Below are 14,965 nucleotides of genomic sequence, written 5' to 3'. Positions count from 1 at the left end.
GAACCAGAGATCCATATATATACACAAAAAAAATATATATATATATATATATAAATATACGCGTTCATCAGTCGTTGCATTCGACCACAATTGGCACCGCCATTCAAGAAACCTCAGGCAAAGAAGAAGGCGGGAGACGCTCCAAAGTTCAACAAGTCCTCCAAAAAACCGTTCAAACAAAATAAGGACCAAAATGACGACGCCAAGTCCGAAGCTATAGGAAGAATATTTGGTGAAAAATAAAATCTCTATATCAACTCAATGCTAGTATTACATCTTTATATAGGATGGGGATCCTAGACTATCTCCTATAATTACGTCTGCTATACATACATAAAAGGAAGGAAACTAATGTCAACCAATTTACAATATTCCTCAGCTTATTTCTTGGAATTATCTTCAACACTCCCCCTCAAGTTAGAGTGTATATTGATAACACCCAACTTGGCAAGTAAAGCTCCAAACTGTGGTGAATTGAGTGCTTTCGTGAACAAATCTGCAGTTTGATTTGTGGTTCGAATATGAGTTGTTCGTATCATGGCTTCATGGATTTTTTCTTGTACCAAATGACAATCAATCTCAATGTGCTTTGTACGTTCATGAAAGACTGGGTTCGAAGTGATGTGTAATGCTGCTTGGTTGTCACAAAACAACGTAACAGGCTGATCATGTTGAATTTTCAAGTCTCTCAAAACATTCTTCAACCACGTAATTTCACAACAGGTGGTAGCCATGGAACGATACTCTGCTTCGGCCGTTGAACGTGCTACTATAGTTTGCTTCTTCATCTTCCAAGAAACAAGTGATTGCCCAAGCAGTATACAATAACCTGTTACCGATTGTCTTGTATCTTTGCAATGAGCCCAATTCGCGTCACAAAATGCTCTTAGCTGCATTGTGCTTATGGCAGACAGAAGAATGCCTTGTCCCAATGTTCATTTAAGGTACCTGAGAACCTTCCTCAAGGTGTAGGACTCGTGGCTTGTCCATAAATTGACTGAGCACATGAATAAGATAAACTAAGTCAGGTCTAGTAATCGTTAGGTAGATCCATCTTCCCACAAGGCGCCTATATGTTGATGGTTTGCTCAAGAGCTCTCCACTAGTCTGTGTGAATGCCAGATTTTGATCCATCGGAAACTTTGCTGGTTGAGCTCCCAGAAACCCAGATTCTTCAAGTATCTCAAGTGCATATTTCTTTTGAGATATTGAAAATCCCTTTGATGATCAAGCCACCTCGATACCTAAGAAATACTTGAGTTGACCAAGATTCTTAAGCTTAAATTGCTTGGATAAAAACTGTTTGATTGCTTCAATGTGTTGTATGTTGTTGCCTGCCAAAATTACATCATCCACATATACAAGAATGGCAGTGAAACTACCTTTGTGGAATCGGACGAAAAGTGAATAATCCGCCTTTGATTGGTTGAAACCAGCTATTTTAAGGGCTGTAGAGAGCTTCAAAAACCATTGTCTAGAGGCTTGTTTCAACCCGTACAAAGATTTGTTAAGCTTGTATACTCGAGTCTCCCCCCTTTCGTCTAAATTCGGGAGGTAGGGACATGTACACATCCTCGTCAAGATCACCATGCAAAAACGCATTATTGACATTCAGTTGGTGAACATGCCAATTTTGAATAGCAACAACACTAAGAAGCACATAAACGGTAACTAATTTGGCAACTTGAGCAAATGTCTCACGGTAATCAAGCCCCTCAATTTGACTATATCCTTTGGCCACTAAACGAGCTTTGTATCGTTCTATGGTGCCATCAGGTTTTAGCTTCAGTTTGTACACCCATTTACAACCAATGAACTTCTTGCCGGTGGGGAGAGGCATGAGAGTCCATGTGTTGTTTGCTTGGAGAGCTTGTATCTCAGTATGCGTAACCTGACGCCACTTAGGATCTTGCATGGCCTGCATGAAACTTGTTGGTTCTTTGACAAGGGATAATGAGATGGTGAAAGCTTTATGTTGTGGGGACAAATGGTCATAAGAGAGAAATTGAGAAATGGAATGCAAAGTACCTGATTTTGAGACCACGTTAGAGATGGATGAAGGTGCAGGTTGTGACGGGAGGTTGGCTTCTACGTGAAAGTCATGCAAGAACCTTAGCATCTTGGTTGGTCTGCTAGAATGACGATGCACAGGGGGTTGTGAAATTGTGGTATTTGATGGGTTTGTGGACAAGGTGTCTGTGTCTAGTGGTGGTGAAGTAGTATTATTTGAAATTGTAGGCTCAGATTTTTCTGGGGATGAAGATGATATGCCAGTGGAGGGTGTAGGAGTGTCATCGAATGGCAATGTTGTTAGCATAGGGAATGTAGGGTCATCGTTAATGGCAATGGAAGTGATGTGAAAAGGGAACTCAATTTCGAAAAATGTGACATCACGGGAGACAAATAGTTTTCCTGATTCAAGTTCATACACACGATATCCCTTTTGTCCATCAAGATAACCAAGAAATATACATCGAATTGCACATGTATCAAATTTGGATGGTTTTTTAGCATGCGTGGATGCAAAGCATAGACAACGAAAAACGATTAAGTGAGAGTATTTTGGTGTGACTTTAAACAAAACTTCGTAAGGAGTTTTACATTTCAAGAAAGGTGTGGGTGTGCGATTTATGAGGTAAGCTGCTGTGAGGATGGCATCCCCCCAAAATTGTTTAGGAAGCTTTGCTTGAAAAAGAAGGGCACGTGCAACATTGAGCAAGTGACGATGTTTTCTTTCAACCACGCCATTTTGTTGTGGTGTGTTAACACAACTAGTTTGATGAACGATGCCCTTGGGAGAATAGAAAGGCTCAACCTTGAATTCAGGACCATTGTCACTACGCACAATTTTAACTTTGGAAGATAATTGTGTCTCAACCATGTTAATGAATTTAACTAAAAGATCCCTAGTATCAGACTTATGGCACATCAAATACACCCAAGTGCATCTAGTGAAATCATCAACAATGGTGAGAAAATAACATGCCCCCGAAAGAGATGCAGTGTGATAGCCACCCCAAATATCAACATGTAAGAATTCGAAAGGAGCATTGCTAGAAATGGCACTTAAAGAAAATTGTAATCTGGTATGTTTAGCCAATGGACAAACCAAACACTTGTCTGCGTCACAAAATTTATTGTTGTGTGAAAAGGAAAATAAAGAAGACACTTTGTTGGATGGATGCCCAAGACGTTGATGCCAAAGGCTAGGAGAATGTGAGCAGATAGAATTGCAAAATGCCTTCTTGGTTTGATCAAGATAGTAGAGCCCCTCCCATTCAGTTCCCATCCTAATCATCTTCCTCGAACGTAGGTCCTGTATTACACAAAATTGATTAAGAAAAACAGTGATACAAAGGGATTGACAGGTGAGTTTACTGATGGAAATAAGATTTAGTTGAAGGACTAGGACACACAAAACATTTTCAAGAACCAAACTAGAGGCAAATATGATTTGTCCAATATGAATAACATGAGCCATGGAACCATCTGGAAGTTCAATAGTTCTATTTTTGACAGGCTTCTAAGAAGTAAGTAAATCGGGACTACAAACCATGTGGTCTGTGGCACCACTGTCTAGGATCCACGTAGTTTTCCTTCCGTTAGTAGAAAAATAGAAGGCTTTACCTGAGAGTTCATCATATGTTGAGGAATTACCCACATGATTCGCCATGGCAGTTTTATTCTTGCTGAGCATGTTCAGGATTTGTTAGCATTGCTCTTGTGTGAATGGAAAAGAATTGGAGAGATCCTTCTTCTCAAGTTGATGTGCAGCAACACGGTTAACCTTAGAATTACTCTTAGGTTGATCGGATTCGAACTTCTTGAGTTTGCGACAATAATCAACTATGGCCTCTCCACCCACAATAAGTGCACTTCAAATGTGATATGCAATTCTCTGTGTTATGGCCAATCTTGTCGAACTTTTCACACTTGGAGTTGTTACTTTTCTTCTCGGTGTTTTTCTGTGTATCTCTGGTTGCAAACACCGATGCCTCAGGTTGAGTCACTCATTTTCCAGCGAACACATCACGCTGACATTCATGTTTGAGAACAAGAGAGTAATCTTTGCTAACCTTAGGCAGAGGGTCCATCATTAATATTTGTCCTCGCGTCATAGCGAAGGACTCAGTCAATCCCATAAGCAACTTGATAGTTTTCTGTGTTTCTCGATAGGACAATTCCTCATTCGTAACTCCACAGTTGCAAGTTGAGATAGGACAAAGAATGTCCCTTTCATCCCACAAGCCTTTGAGTTTGGTAAAATAAGACCTAACAGACATGGTGCCTTGAACACAATCATGAATTTCATTTTCAATTTGGAAAAGTTGAACATTGTTTACCTGAGAAAAGCGTTCTCGCAACTCGTTCCAAATTGCTTGTGCTCCATCACAGTAGAACACACTAGCTGCAATCTCCTTGGAGATCGAACTCACTAACCAAGTTTTGACCAGGCTGTTGCAGCGTCTCCATTGCTGCAATTCATCAATGTCTTCTTCACTTGGTTTCTTGATCGACCCATCAACAAAACCATATTTGTTTTTTACTGTCAGGGCCATAGTCATGGAGTGACTCCATGTGTTATAATTATCTTTGGTCAGGAGTTGTGATACAAGTACCAACCCATGCTGATCTAAATGATGAAGATACAGTGGGTGATTGAGACTATCAAATTTTGATGCCATGCTCAACTGAGCTAGCTTATTTGAGTTTTCGTTGTCGTCTCCCATGGTGACGGCTAGGGTTTCTTTAGGTTACCAAGATCGTTTGCTTTTGTACCATATAGGAAGAATATTTGGTGAAAAATAAAATCTCTATATCAACTCAATGCTAGTATTACATCTTTATATAGGATAAGGATCCTAGACTATCTCCTATAATTGCGTCTGTTATACATACATAAAAGGAAGGAAACTAATGTCAACCAATTTACAATATTCCTCAGCTTATTTCTTGGAATTATCTTCAACACCGTCGCTTTGCAGCTCGAAGACGAGGTCCCCGACTTCCCCAGAGGTTTGAACTTCAACAGTTGTTTTTTTCAATTTTGTGTTTTTATATTCGAAAGACATTGGCAATTAAATGGTTTGCAAAATTTTGTTTTTGATTAAAGGGGGAGGAAGTTCTTTGAATCGACAAGAGCAGGATGAAATTCGGGCTGAAGTTGATGCAGAATTCAAGGCAGGGGAGCGAGAGCTGAAGAAGAGGAAGAAGAAATGGATGCAGAAGAAAAGCGTCGTGACGGAGGACGATTTGGGGTCGCTTTTCGGTGATGGCATCTTTGGAAAGCTACCTAAATGTGCAAACATGATCACTACGAAGGTATCCAGATGAAAACATAAAGTACTGTAATTTTTGGAAGAACGAAGGATCTACCTTAATTTTTCATTAAATTTTCGTATCATCAAATGTGTGTATATATATAATATATGTATGTATTAGATTTTCAAATAAAATAAATGATGTTATTAGGCTCTGGTGAAGTGAAACTTTTTTGTAATCGTAAATGAAGTATATTGCATTAGATACTAAAATATATATAAAGTATGAGTAATACTAGGGAGACTAAATTTTGAAAACTAAAGGGCATGAAAATTGATGATTGGTTTATTACTTAAGCGTTAATAAGCGTGTTCATTTCTATTGGTGACACATCATTTAGTTTGCAAATTTTATCTCCCTAGCATTACCCATAAAGTATATTGTAGATTTTTTTTAGCTCGATGCATCATATGGAATTTTCAGTATTATTTTGGGTTAAAAATTGTTGATGTACTATTCCTTTATGTCTGGTCAAAATATATCTACTGGAATGAAGGTCAGGGGAGTTGTCTCTGAGGTGAATGAAAAGGACCTCGTAATTAGTCTTCCAGGGGGATTGCGTGGATTAGTCCGAGCTTCTGGAGCTTTTAATCCTGTTTTGGATAATGAAAATAAGGTAATAATAAGTTTTTTTGCCATATAATCTCATCATCATTATTTCCCAGTTTTTATATAAAGTATTATCGTTGATTTTTATTTTCTCTAACTCTGAGCAATCTTTCAAAATGATGAATTATGCCGAAATACTAAACAATTCTGTGGTTGTCTCAGGCCAAAAGTAGAGGGGTAAAATTTAAGAATGAGCTAACAAGGTTTCTTGATGATTGAAAAGTAACATCACAAAAGTATTAGAGCTATCAAGGCCAAAAGTGATTTTCCTAAGATGTTATTTCGTCAAGGGCTACCTTTTTAGCACCATCGTCACATGACACATTTCTAGAGTCTCGAAAAAAGTAGACTTTGCAGGAATTTTAACAGGTGGTATTCTAACGGATACTGCCAAGGAATCAAAACTATTTCGGATTTGCAATCTCGAAAGGTTTGATACTGATGGCTGGAGGATAAGGATAAAATTGGTTGGTAAAGCCTTCGATGATGCACAGTTACCGATACATTAACCCTGCTTTAGACCATCAACTTACCTCAAATCTACATCTTTCCTTGGCAGGGAGTTCCTTTTCTTTAAGTCTAAGGACATTCGCCAAAGTGCTCTTCTAAAATGTCGACAAGTCGGCAAAACTACCCAAAACTTAGGAAAAGCTAACACATTTTTCGTATTCGACAAGGCGGCAAAATTCGGAAGTTAGGTTCAAAAACCAAGAATGCCTACATAACACGTGTAATGAACGCAATACTGCCTAACTTATGCTCTGATACCAAACTGACACACCCCAACCCAGAATGTCCACTAGGACTCCAAATCGAGTTGTGCTGGCCGACACCTAGAAGGTGACGAAGCCATAAAGTATAATGATGTGGAAAATGTGAATAAATTTAACCCTAAAAGTGCCTAAGGACCAGATTGCACTGCAAGCGGGAACGAGCCCGTTTCACACTCAACGTCAGAGCATAAGTAAAGTACAGTAATGTGGGTAAGGATCATACCGTCAGAGGTAGCCACTTATACTGAGATTCGCCACAAATCCTTGTCAATACGAACATCCAACAGCTAAAACCTAAAGGGGCGCAAAAACAAAGGTGAGTGAGCTTGAAAATAAAGTTTTTAATAAAAACCTTTTGAAAACATTATAATCCCTCGCCGTAAAACCTGTATAATTTCCCAAAAAATAATAATACATACGTATATAGAAATCATGCTCGAGAGTAGTGAAAACCAAGTATATGCCATGCCAAGTATCTCAGCAATGAAATAAGTAAGTCAGGTGAAATAAATCAATGTAAAATGATATGCCAGCCGGAGTTACCTAACGTGACCTGTACGGCTCTAAACTTGCACACGAGTCGGAACCACCTAATGTGGCCTGTATGACAGGCTGGGTGTAAATAAATACGCTCAAGTGCTATGATCACGTGAAGGCTATGCGAAGTATCGCAAGTCACCTACGAGTCGGAACCACCTAATATGGTTTGTACAACAGGCTGGTACCTGCCTTGGATCCAAGGTGAGCATATGGTGCGGGAGGTGAACGATCATGTGAAGGCTAGGCCCTGACCTCGGGCGGAGCACTAACACCAAGATGCAGGATAATGAATACCAAGTGCATCCAGGCATATCCATATACATCATAATGTACTCACCTGTAGCTTACCTGGGCTCCGCAGCATCATGCAACATTATGCAAGGCTATACTAATGCATAGGCTAAAATGTAAAGCAACCATGACATGGCATTTTAAACGAAATTCCACTTAAAACCATTTCTAGGGAAAATGGGAAACATATATACGTATATATAGAAAACGGAAAAGCCCACTCACCTGGAGTCTGCACTACAACTCCCTGTCACAAATATCAAGGCGCCACGAATGATTGCCGCCTAGAACATATAACTTACATGTCCTAATTGGGTAGATCCGCACGTCATATTTTTGATCCGTAAGTTTCTAATATCCTCAAATATTACGTGTTATAATGTATCAAAGTTTGGTGACGATCCAATAGTCGGATCATCGATTCATATAATTATCAAGTAACGCACCTTAATCAAACTAGATTCACAATACTCAAATTCACATCATATGGATATCTAAAAATTCTCAAACTTCACAGAAATGAAGATCTCAGTGAGTAGAGCAACTTTCATACCTGTGACTAAGGCCAATGCGGCCGGGAAAAGCCCCAATTCCACTAAAACCCGTTGGAAACCCTTTAAAAGGTGCTTCTTGATTCGTCATCTCCAATGCTCCGCTACCCTTACAACTAATTAAGCTTTGTTCTAAGCCTCAAGGGAAATCTAATGATGGTGGAAATGAGTTGATTTAGCTTCACGATTTGCGGATCACCGTCGTACACCCATAAGCTCCACCGTCAGTTTTTCCCCAAAAATAGCACCAAATTCCTCCTAATTTTGGGTGGAAATGGAAGGGGGAAGGCTAGGGAGTTGTTTCTAGGTGGTGATTTACCTTAATTTGCCATGAAACACCATGAATGGCATCGGGTTTGCAAGTCCTGTTGGGTCGGGTTGCACAAACTAGGTAGGGACCCGTGATCCCGCGACTCTCTTTTCTCTCCTCCCCTCCCCCTTCTTCCTTCCCTTTCCTCTTCATCCACTCTTATCCTCTCCCCTCTCCTTATTGGCTGACTTTTCCTCCTCTTTCTTCCTTTCTCTCCTTTTCTTTTTATCCCAACCGTACATATCTCTCCCTTCTCTTCATCCTTGATCCCAACCACACACGTGGCTCTATCTGATGGCTCCAGAAAATCTGGAATCTTCTAGCAAGGTCAAAATTACAAAAAAATCCCTAGTTTTGAACATTAATATCTCTTTCGTTATAACTCCAAATTGCATTTCGTTTGCGCCCATGTGTTCGTTGCGACGAGTACTATGAGGATATGCCAAGAAAATGAGTCTGTCGTGAAATGACAAGGTAGTCAACAAGAATCAACGTCTTTGCCTCGAAAGGCATTTTCGTAAAATTCACATTTAAAAATCATAAAAATCGTAATAATTGGGGATGGGTCGTTACAGTATGAGTGAACTTAATACGAAGAGAGCGAACGAGCATGCAAAACAATTTCGTCCATATCCTTCTTTCTTCCTTCTTTCCAGTTTGATTTCCCTCTTTTCCACCAAATTTATCTCTTCTCCAAAAGGCAACTGACCTTTAATACGTTTTTCCATTTAATTGCAGCAAAAGCTAAACCCTATTTTAGTGCTTGTAAATATGGATTGAGAAAGGGAGTAGAGAGAGGGAGTAGACAGAATAAATGAAAACCTACATATAAATTAAAGAAATGATAAAAAATAAAAAATAAAAAAATGAAGGATTTGGGTCTCCTCCAAGAAACACCAAACCAATCACTTTAACTCCAAAAATCCATCAATCAAAAAGCAAAATTAAGCAAACCCAGTTCACAAAACCTATGAATGAAAAGGTAAAAATCGAAGAAGATGGGTGGGTGAGAGAGAGAGCTCTTGTGCATATTCGAAATATAGAGAGAGGAGAGAGAGAGCTTGGATGAAGAAGTTGGGTGGATTAGAGAGAGCTCTTGGATCAAGATGGGTGGGTTAGGGTTCTTTGAAATAGAATTTGGGGAGAGGGATTTTCTCTCTCTCCCCTCTGTTTCTCTCTCTACAAAATGAGAAATGAAAGCTGGAATTTTTGGATAACCTATTTATATGGGAGGACAATTTGGTCATTTCAAGGTGTAGGAAAAATCTTATTTCTGTCTGATTGTTGTGCATAACTTGTGCACATTTGAAATGTCTTATTTCTGTCACAAAATTAAAAAACTATCCTATTTCTAGGTATTTTCCAAAAAGAAATACCCAACCACCTAATCTACAAACGAGAATATCATATGATTACAAAAAATATATGAACAGAATTGAAAACGTTTTGCTTCACTACAATATAAAAACCGAGTGAAAACAGGATGAATATTTTGGTAACGACATCAAATTTTTATTCAAACGAGATGGTGCCTGACTGATATCTTGCTTTCAACTTTACATATAGTGACGATCATTTCGTGAACAAGCACCTGAATATTTATGCAAATCTTCAAATTTATTAAGTTGATTGAAGCTTTATAACTTCATCACACATTCACCAAACAGATGAATATGATCTTACAAATGTTTCTTTTATGTGATAATAGTAGCTTATTTTACTCAGAGTGTTTCTGCAACCAAAATGTAGAAAAGACCCATAACTCCGCTGTGCATCTGAGCGCTCTCGTAATTAGAAACTACAGTCAGTGTCTCCCCATCTTTTATCTTGACTGAGCCCGGCCGAGGGTAACAAGTGGTCATTCCAATGATATAACCAGCCTCATTTCCCGCTTTTTTTCCTTTTCCATAAATTGGTGTTGACGAACACAAAACCCTTCCATCCTAATTTAAAACGATTACAATTAATTATAATTAACAAGAACATTAGTTAATCAGTTAGTTAATGACACTACGACAGTGTATAATTATTAATTTGATTAACAACCAATTAAATTACTTGGAGTGGAAGAAAAAAAGCACCTCTCCATGCAGTGTTGAACCAAGCCCCCCAATGTGCTGATGGGCTACACCATAGATGACATAACCACCAGTTGGCATTGTAATCTTTGCCCATTTGTTGTCTAAGCACCCATTAGTGGCATTGCAAGATTTGTCAACATCATATTCGACCTGCACAAAAGAAATATATATATAAAGAATCAAAGTCAAATTTTAACGATGAACCACACATGCATGTTAGCAACAAATTAACAATTAACATAACGAAGTTTTACATTGTATCGAGACAGACAGTGTGTGATAAGAGAATGTTAATGTCATACAGTACCAAATTAAGTTCATAAATTAATTAATTACCAGGCAATTGTGTTTAGCTCCAGTAGGTGCTGAATGATTCATTCTATCAGTGGCATCAAGGATATAAACCTTGACAGGCACAACAGACTCAGACCAGTCAACCCACTTCACAGTATATCTCAAGTAGTGGTTTTTCTTTTCACCATCAAACCCTTGTTTCAGTCTGCACTTTGCACCATCAGGGCAACATGTCAAACCCCCGGTGTACCCAGCCGGCAGAGGCTGGCCACTTGGATCCCTGGACACGTTATACATATCACACCTGCACTCCGTGCACCCTAGGTCATATTCCACTCCTCTAGTATCAATTGCATGCACGTTGAGCATCCATCTCTCCTCAAACCCTTCAGGAACCCCTTTACCATCCCCAACTTCGATTCCATAATGACCTGGAACGTGTGTGGCTGTTTTTCGTGTTTCGGATCCGAGTCCAAAATATTGTCCAAGAGCACCGTTCTGGCACATCCCACTGTTCCTCAGCCATATAACATCCAATTCCGAGAGCTGCAGGGGAAGCTGCTGCTCTGGCTCCACGTAACCTTTCCGAGCATAATATCTTTCAACAACCCAGTGATGGAGGTAGACTTCATGAAGAGGACTGGAATTCCCTTCTTCATCAATTATTTCAGCATTGAAACTCTTTAGGGCAATGTGACCTTTTGGGAAGTGAACGTTGTAAAAGTATTTGCCGGAACTTAATCCTGGTTCCAACACAAACTTAGGGGAGAGGTAGACGCCAGTCTTGGTCTTAAATTTCTTGTGTTTCAGATGTGCATGTGAACATGGAGTGCTTAATGCCAATACTAGCACGGCTAACAAAAATACCCAACCTTGAAAACAACGTGCCATTTTCCTGCTAATAATGAAATGGTAATCTCTTAGAAAATACTCGCACAAAAAGCTCAAGAAATCTCTTATAGATAATACTTTTAAGAGAAAGGTCTTCCTTTACTAACGTGACATCATTTCATTGTATAATTGTAGAAACGAAACTGTTTATTCTTTTTATTAGAATTTAATACCATCTGTAGAAAATTCATTCAATTTGGATACCATTGTCATTCATATATGTCGAAAAAAATTGAAGGTCATAATAACAAAGTAGCATTCTTGAGGTAAACTGTCGATTTCTTTGATTCATATAAATAACCAAAGAAACTCTAACTCAAATGAATTTTTTCTAGAAATATCTTTAAACAATGATAAATGACTCACATTATGACATTTGTATGCTAAAATAATACCCCGTTAGCGAGATTTGAGAACTTTTCACTTAATTAAGAATGAAGAAAGTATTATTCATCTCTTATTTTTTATGTCAATCAATCAATAAATGTATAAACTATCAGAAATTACAAAATAATATTACCAAGCGTAAGATAATAAAATAACATCGTATGGCGACATAAATGTTACGTTCATCACAAATTCGAAACGCGCAAGAAACAAAAAAGTTAGCTAAAAAGCAAGTTTGAAGGGCTTTCTGAAATGGGGGAAAAGATTTTCAAATAGATACAGGGACTATAAACACACAAAACTGATCCCATCATTTATATGGGTGCATTTTTCTTCACTACCCTCAAGTGATGGTAATGCTCATTACAGTACTTAATTATTACTATTGAATGAATTTAAATTTTAAAATTTGTGTTAAACTACAGCACAGATTTTAAAATTTGTGTTAAACTACAACACAGATTTTAAAATTTGAACTCATCCAGCAATTATAAAGTGTTGAGGAAAATTATTCACTCATTTACATACGTTCTAATATAGGCGGGTTTCAGATATAATTACAGACCTTACTTCTATTAGGTCAGTTTTTGTTTGTCTGGAGTAACATTGTGGATATAAGAAAAGACATAAGAAAACCCCCTCAAAAAATAAAAAAACCAAGACAATGTAATTGTTATAAACTGTTTTCCACCTTGATTGAATCTACAAACCCCATAAAAATTGAAAGAATGATGAAAATAAAAAGGTTAAAAGTAGAGAGAGTACTCCGAAATGGATGTCTGCTGGAAGAGGAAGCTCTCAACCACCGAAAGAGTATGAGTTGAAGATGAGCACCGTGTTAGATATGAATCCATTACCTATCCATCCTATCCTATATATATACTTATTTGTAAGCGTGTTAAACACAAATGAAGAAAATAAAACTTGAGAAATTGCCTGGAATCTGGAATTGTACATGTTTTATCAATGTGTACGGTTTACTTGTCCTTGGTCATCCCACCAGGAATAGAACTTACGGGCAATCTTAGACTATTCCATGGAGGCTTATCGCCGCCTTTACTGCCACTTCAGGAAAGACAGATGGGTTAATTTCTTCCTGCACAAGCCAAATAATGGTATAAGGGTTAGATTAGTAGTCAGCCCTCAGCCATGACGATGCTAATTAAGGGAACTAACTAAGAAAATGTGACTGCATTTAGTCTCATCTTAAGTTTATTCAATTTGGATCAAACATTCAAACCTATCGGAGTAAAAGATTGCAAGTGATACTCGAAGCCGCTATAATGAGGGGTGAATGATTGCCGGAGTTACGTACGGAGGGATCGACTGCGTAGTATTCAATATTCAATTGATTACGATGGTTTGGTGAACAAGAAAGTTTTGTCAAAGTCAATTTTTTCTTTTTGTCCAAGTTTCTCCATTTTGCTAGTAAGATTTTAAAGTCAAAAAGAGCTGCTGTTAAAGATTCAAACAATATATGTATATAGCAGATTTCAACAATAGTTGCTATCTGTCAACAACATGGATATGTTAGAACAACTCAGAGACATCAAAACCTAGATTAGTCTCTTCCTATGAACCGGATTGAATCAAGTGATTAAATCACAACATTAACACGGATGTAAAACAAAGTATCGACAATACACAAAGGAATACTAACCTGCAGACGTACTGCTTGATGAAGAGGCCATCGCAGCACTTACACAACCCTTCTCCTCTCTGCAAATCTCAATGCTCTCCCAAGAATAGGTTATTGGTGCAAAAATGAGAGCGTTATTTTGTGAGAGCAGTGGCTTATGTATATATACTAAGCATATCAATTGCCCTATTACAATCCAATAAGCAATACTATTCCTCATACCAGAATGAGTTCTTTACTTGTGCAAATACAAGAGTTCTCAATATCCTAATCACAACAGGATTACTCTAGCCGACATGACTAAGACTTCTTTTATGATAATGTTAATTATCCCAAGACATGTAAGAATCATACTCATTCTCTAACAGGATATGTGTATGTGTGTGTGTGAGTGTATATATTGTCAACATTAGTTGCTACTCACAGTAAATGTTGTTAAGTGAATATTAGCAGCTGTTATTAAATGGTCTTTAGATATTAGTTCTGTAAAAAAAAACTCCTTACGGAGACAATCAATATACAGAAAATTGACCCACAAACACATTATTTCTGAGGATTCATAAGTACGAAATATACATCTATGAATTGATCATGTAATTAGTTCTTAGAATTAATAGGTCTTCAAATTGTTCATAGCCTTTTGATTGATCAAAAGGTTTAATAACGATATTGACTCTATGGTACAATGCGTGGAAACAACCCATTCACAAATTACAACCCGACAGTGAGCTAGCTAGCTGCGGTTATCTTTTGAGTTTTGATTACAAAACTAGTCAATTACCACATGTTTATAATTTCTTCGCGGGGCGCGTTGTTTGTGGGAAAATGGTTGAAAGGTCGATCTAATCTAGAAGGGATCGTAGGCATGATAGTTTAAAATTTTAAAGAGGTCTGTTTCAGTTTAGGGTTGTTTGGTAATTATTTGGTTTTCAATTGAAAACTCGTTTGGTAACACCTTCAGTTTGAAAACTGAATCGAAAACCAAAAAAATGAAAGTTAGTTTTTTGAGTTTTTAAAATTTGACTTTCAATGTTTAAGTTTTGGTTTATACTAAAAATAGCTACCAAACGAGTTTCAATTTTCGAGAAAATGAAAAAAAATTCAGAATTAAAAACTAGAAGCAAAAATGTTATCAAACAGCCTCTTAGTCGCTCGTATGGAGTTTGGAAATGGGATTAATCGGAAGCGATGACAACTCATGGATATAAAAGTTGGGAAATTATTGTGCTAGTAAGCTTGACTATGATTTTGCAAATGCAATGTCGAATGGAGGAGGC

General features: G+C 37.8%; 3 protein-coding genes across 4 annotated transcripts; 1 reads left to right on the top strand and 2 right to left on the bottom strand.

Moving 5' to 3' along the window:
- Positions 1 to 4,010: 4,010 nt before the first annotated feature.
- LOC125473594 lies at positions 4,011 to 4,559 on the bottom strand. Its single transcript, XM_048576667.1, has one exon. It carries the CDS (start codon positions 4,557 to 4,559, stop codon positions 4,011 to 4,013), a length of 549 nt encoding a protein of 182 aa, XP_048432624.1.
- Positions 4,560 to 4,563: 4 nt separating this feature from the next.
- Positions 4,564 to 5,410, top strand: LOC103928553 (rRNA biogenesis protein RRP5-like). The gene is made up of 3 exons (XM_048576666.1): positions 4,564 to 4,568; positions 4,907 to 5,016; positions 5,114 to 5,410. Exons 1-3 carry the CDS (start codon positions 4,564 to 4,566, stop codon positions 5,332 to 5,334), a joined length of 336 nt encoding a protein of 111 aa, XP_048432623.1. The 3' UTR covers positions 5,335 to 5,410.
- A 4,415-nt stretch (positions 5,411 to 9,825) lies between these two features.
- Positions 9,826 to 13,389, bottom strand: LOC103928535. 2 transcript variants are annotated; one of them, XM_048576405.1, is made up of 5 exons: positions 13,290 to 13,389; positions 12,815 to 13,145; positions 10,814 to 11,669; positions 10,478 to 10,627; positions 9,826 to 10,339 (listed from the first exon to the last, which is right to left on the bottom strand). In XM_048576405.1, the coding sequence occupies exons 2-5, from the start codon at positions 12,901 to 12,903 to the stop codon at positions 10,118 to 10,120; spliced, it is 1,317 nt and encodes a 438-aa protein (XP_048432362.1). In that variant the 5' UTR covers positions 12,904 to 13,145; positions 13,290 to 13,389; the 3' UTR covers positions 9,826 to 10,117. The 2 variants fall into 2 exon arrangements, with proteins under 2 accessions (XP_048432362.1, XP_009335863.2); XM_009337588.3 differs by lacking the exon at positions 13,290 to 13,389 and having other exon boundaries at positions 10,814 to 11,666; positions 12,815 to 13,085.
- Positions 13,390 to 14,965: the final 1,576 nt, after the last annotated feature.

The sequence above is a fragment of a genome, unplaced genomic scaffold (assembly GCF_019419815.1).
Source record: "Pyrus x bretschneideri cultivar Hongxiangsu unplaced genomic scaffold, Pyrus_bretschneideri_v1 Contig9, whole genome shotgun sequence".
In the NCBI taxonomy this organism is placed as follows: domain Eukaryota; kingdom Viridiplantae; phylum Streptophyta; class Magnoliopsida; order Rosales; family Rosaceae; genus Pyrus; species Pyrus x bretschneideri.
The sequence above is the reverse complement of the archived record's forward strand: the minus strand, read 5'-3'. Positions and strand labels throughout refer to the sequence as shown.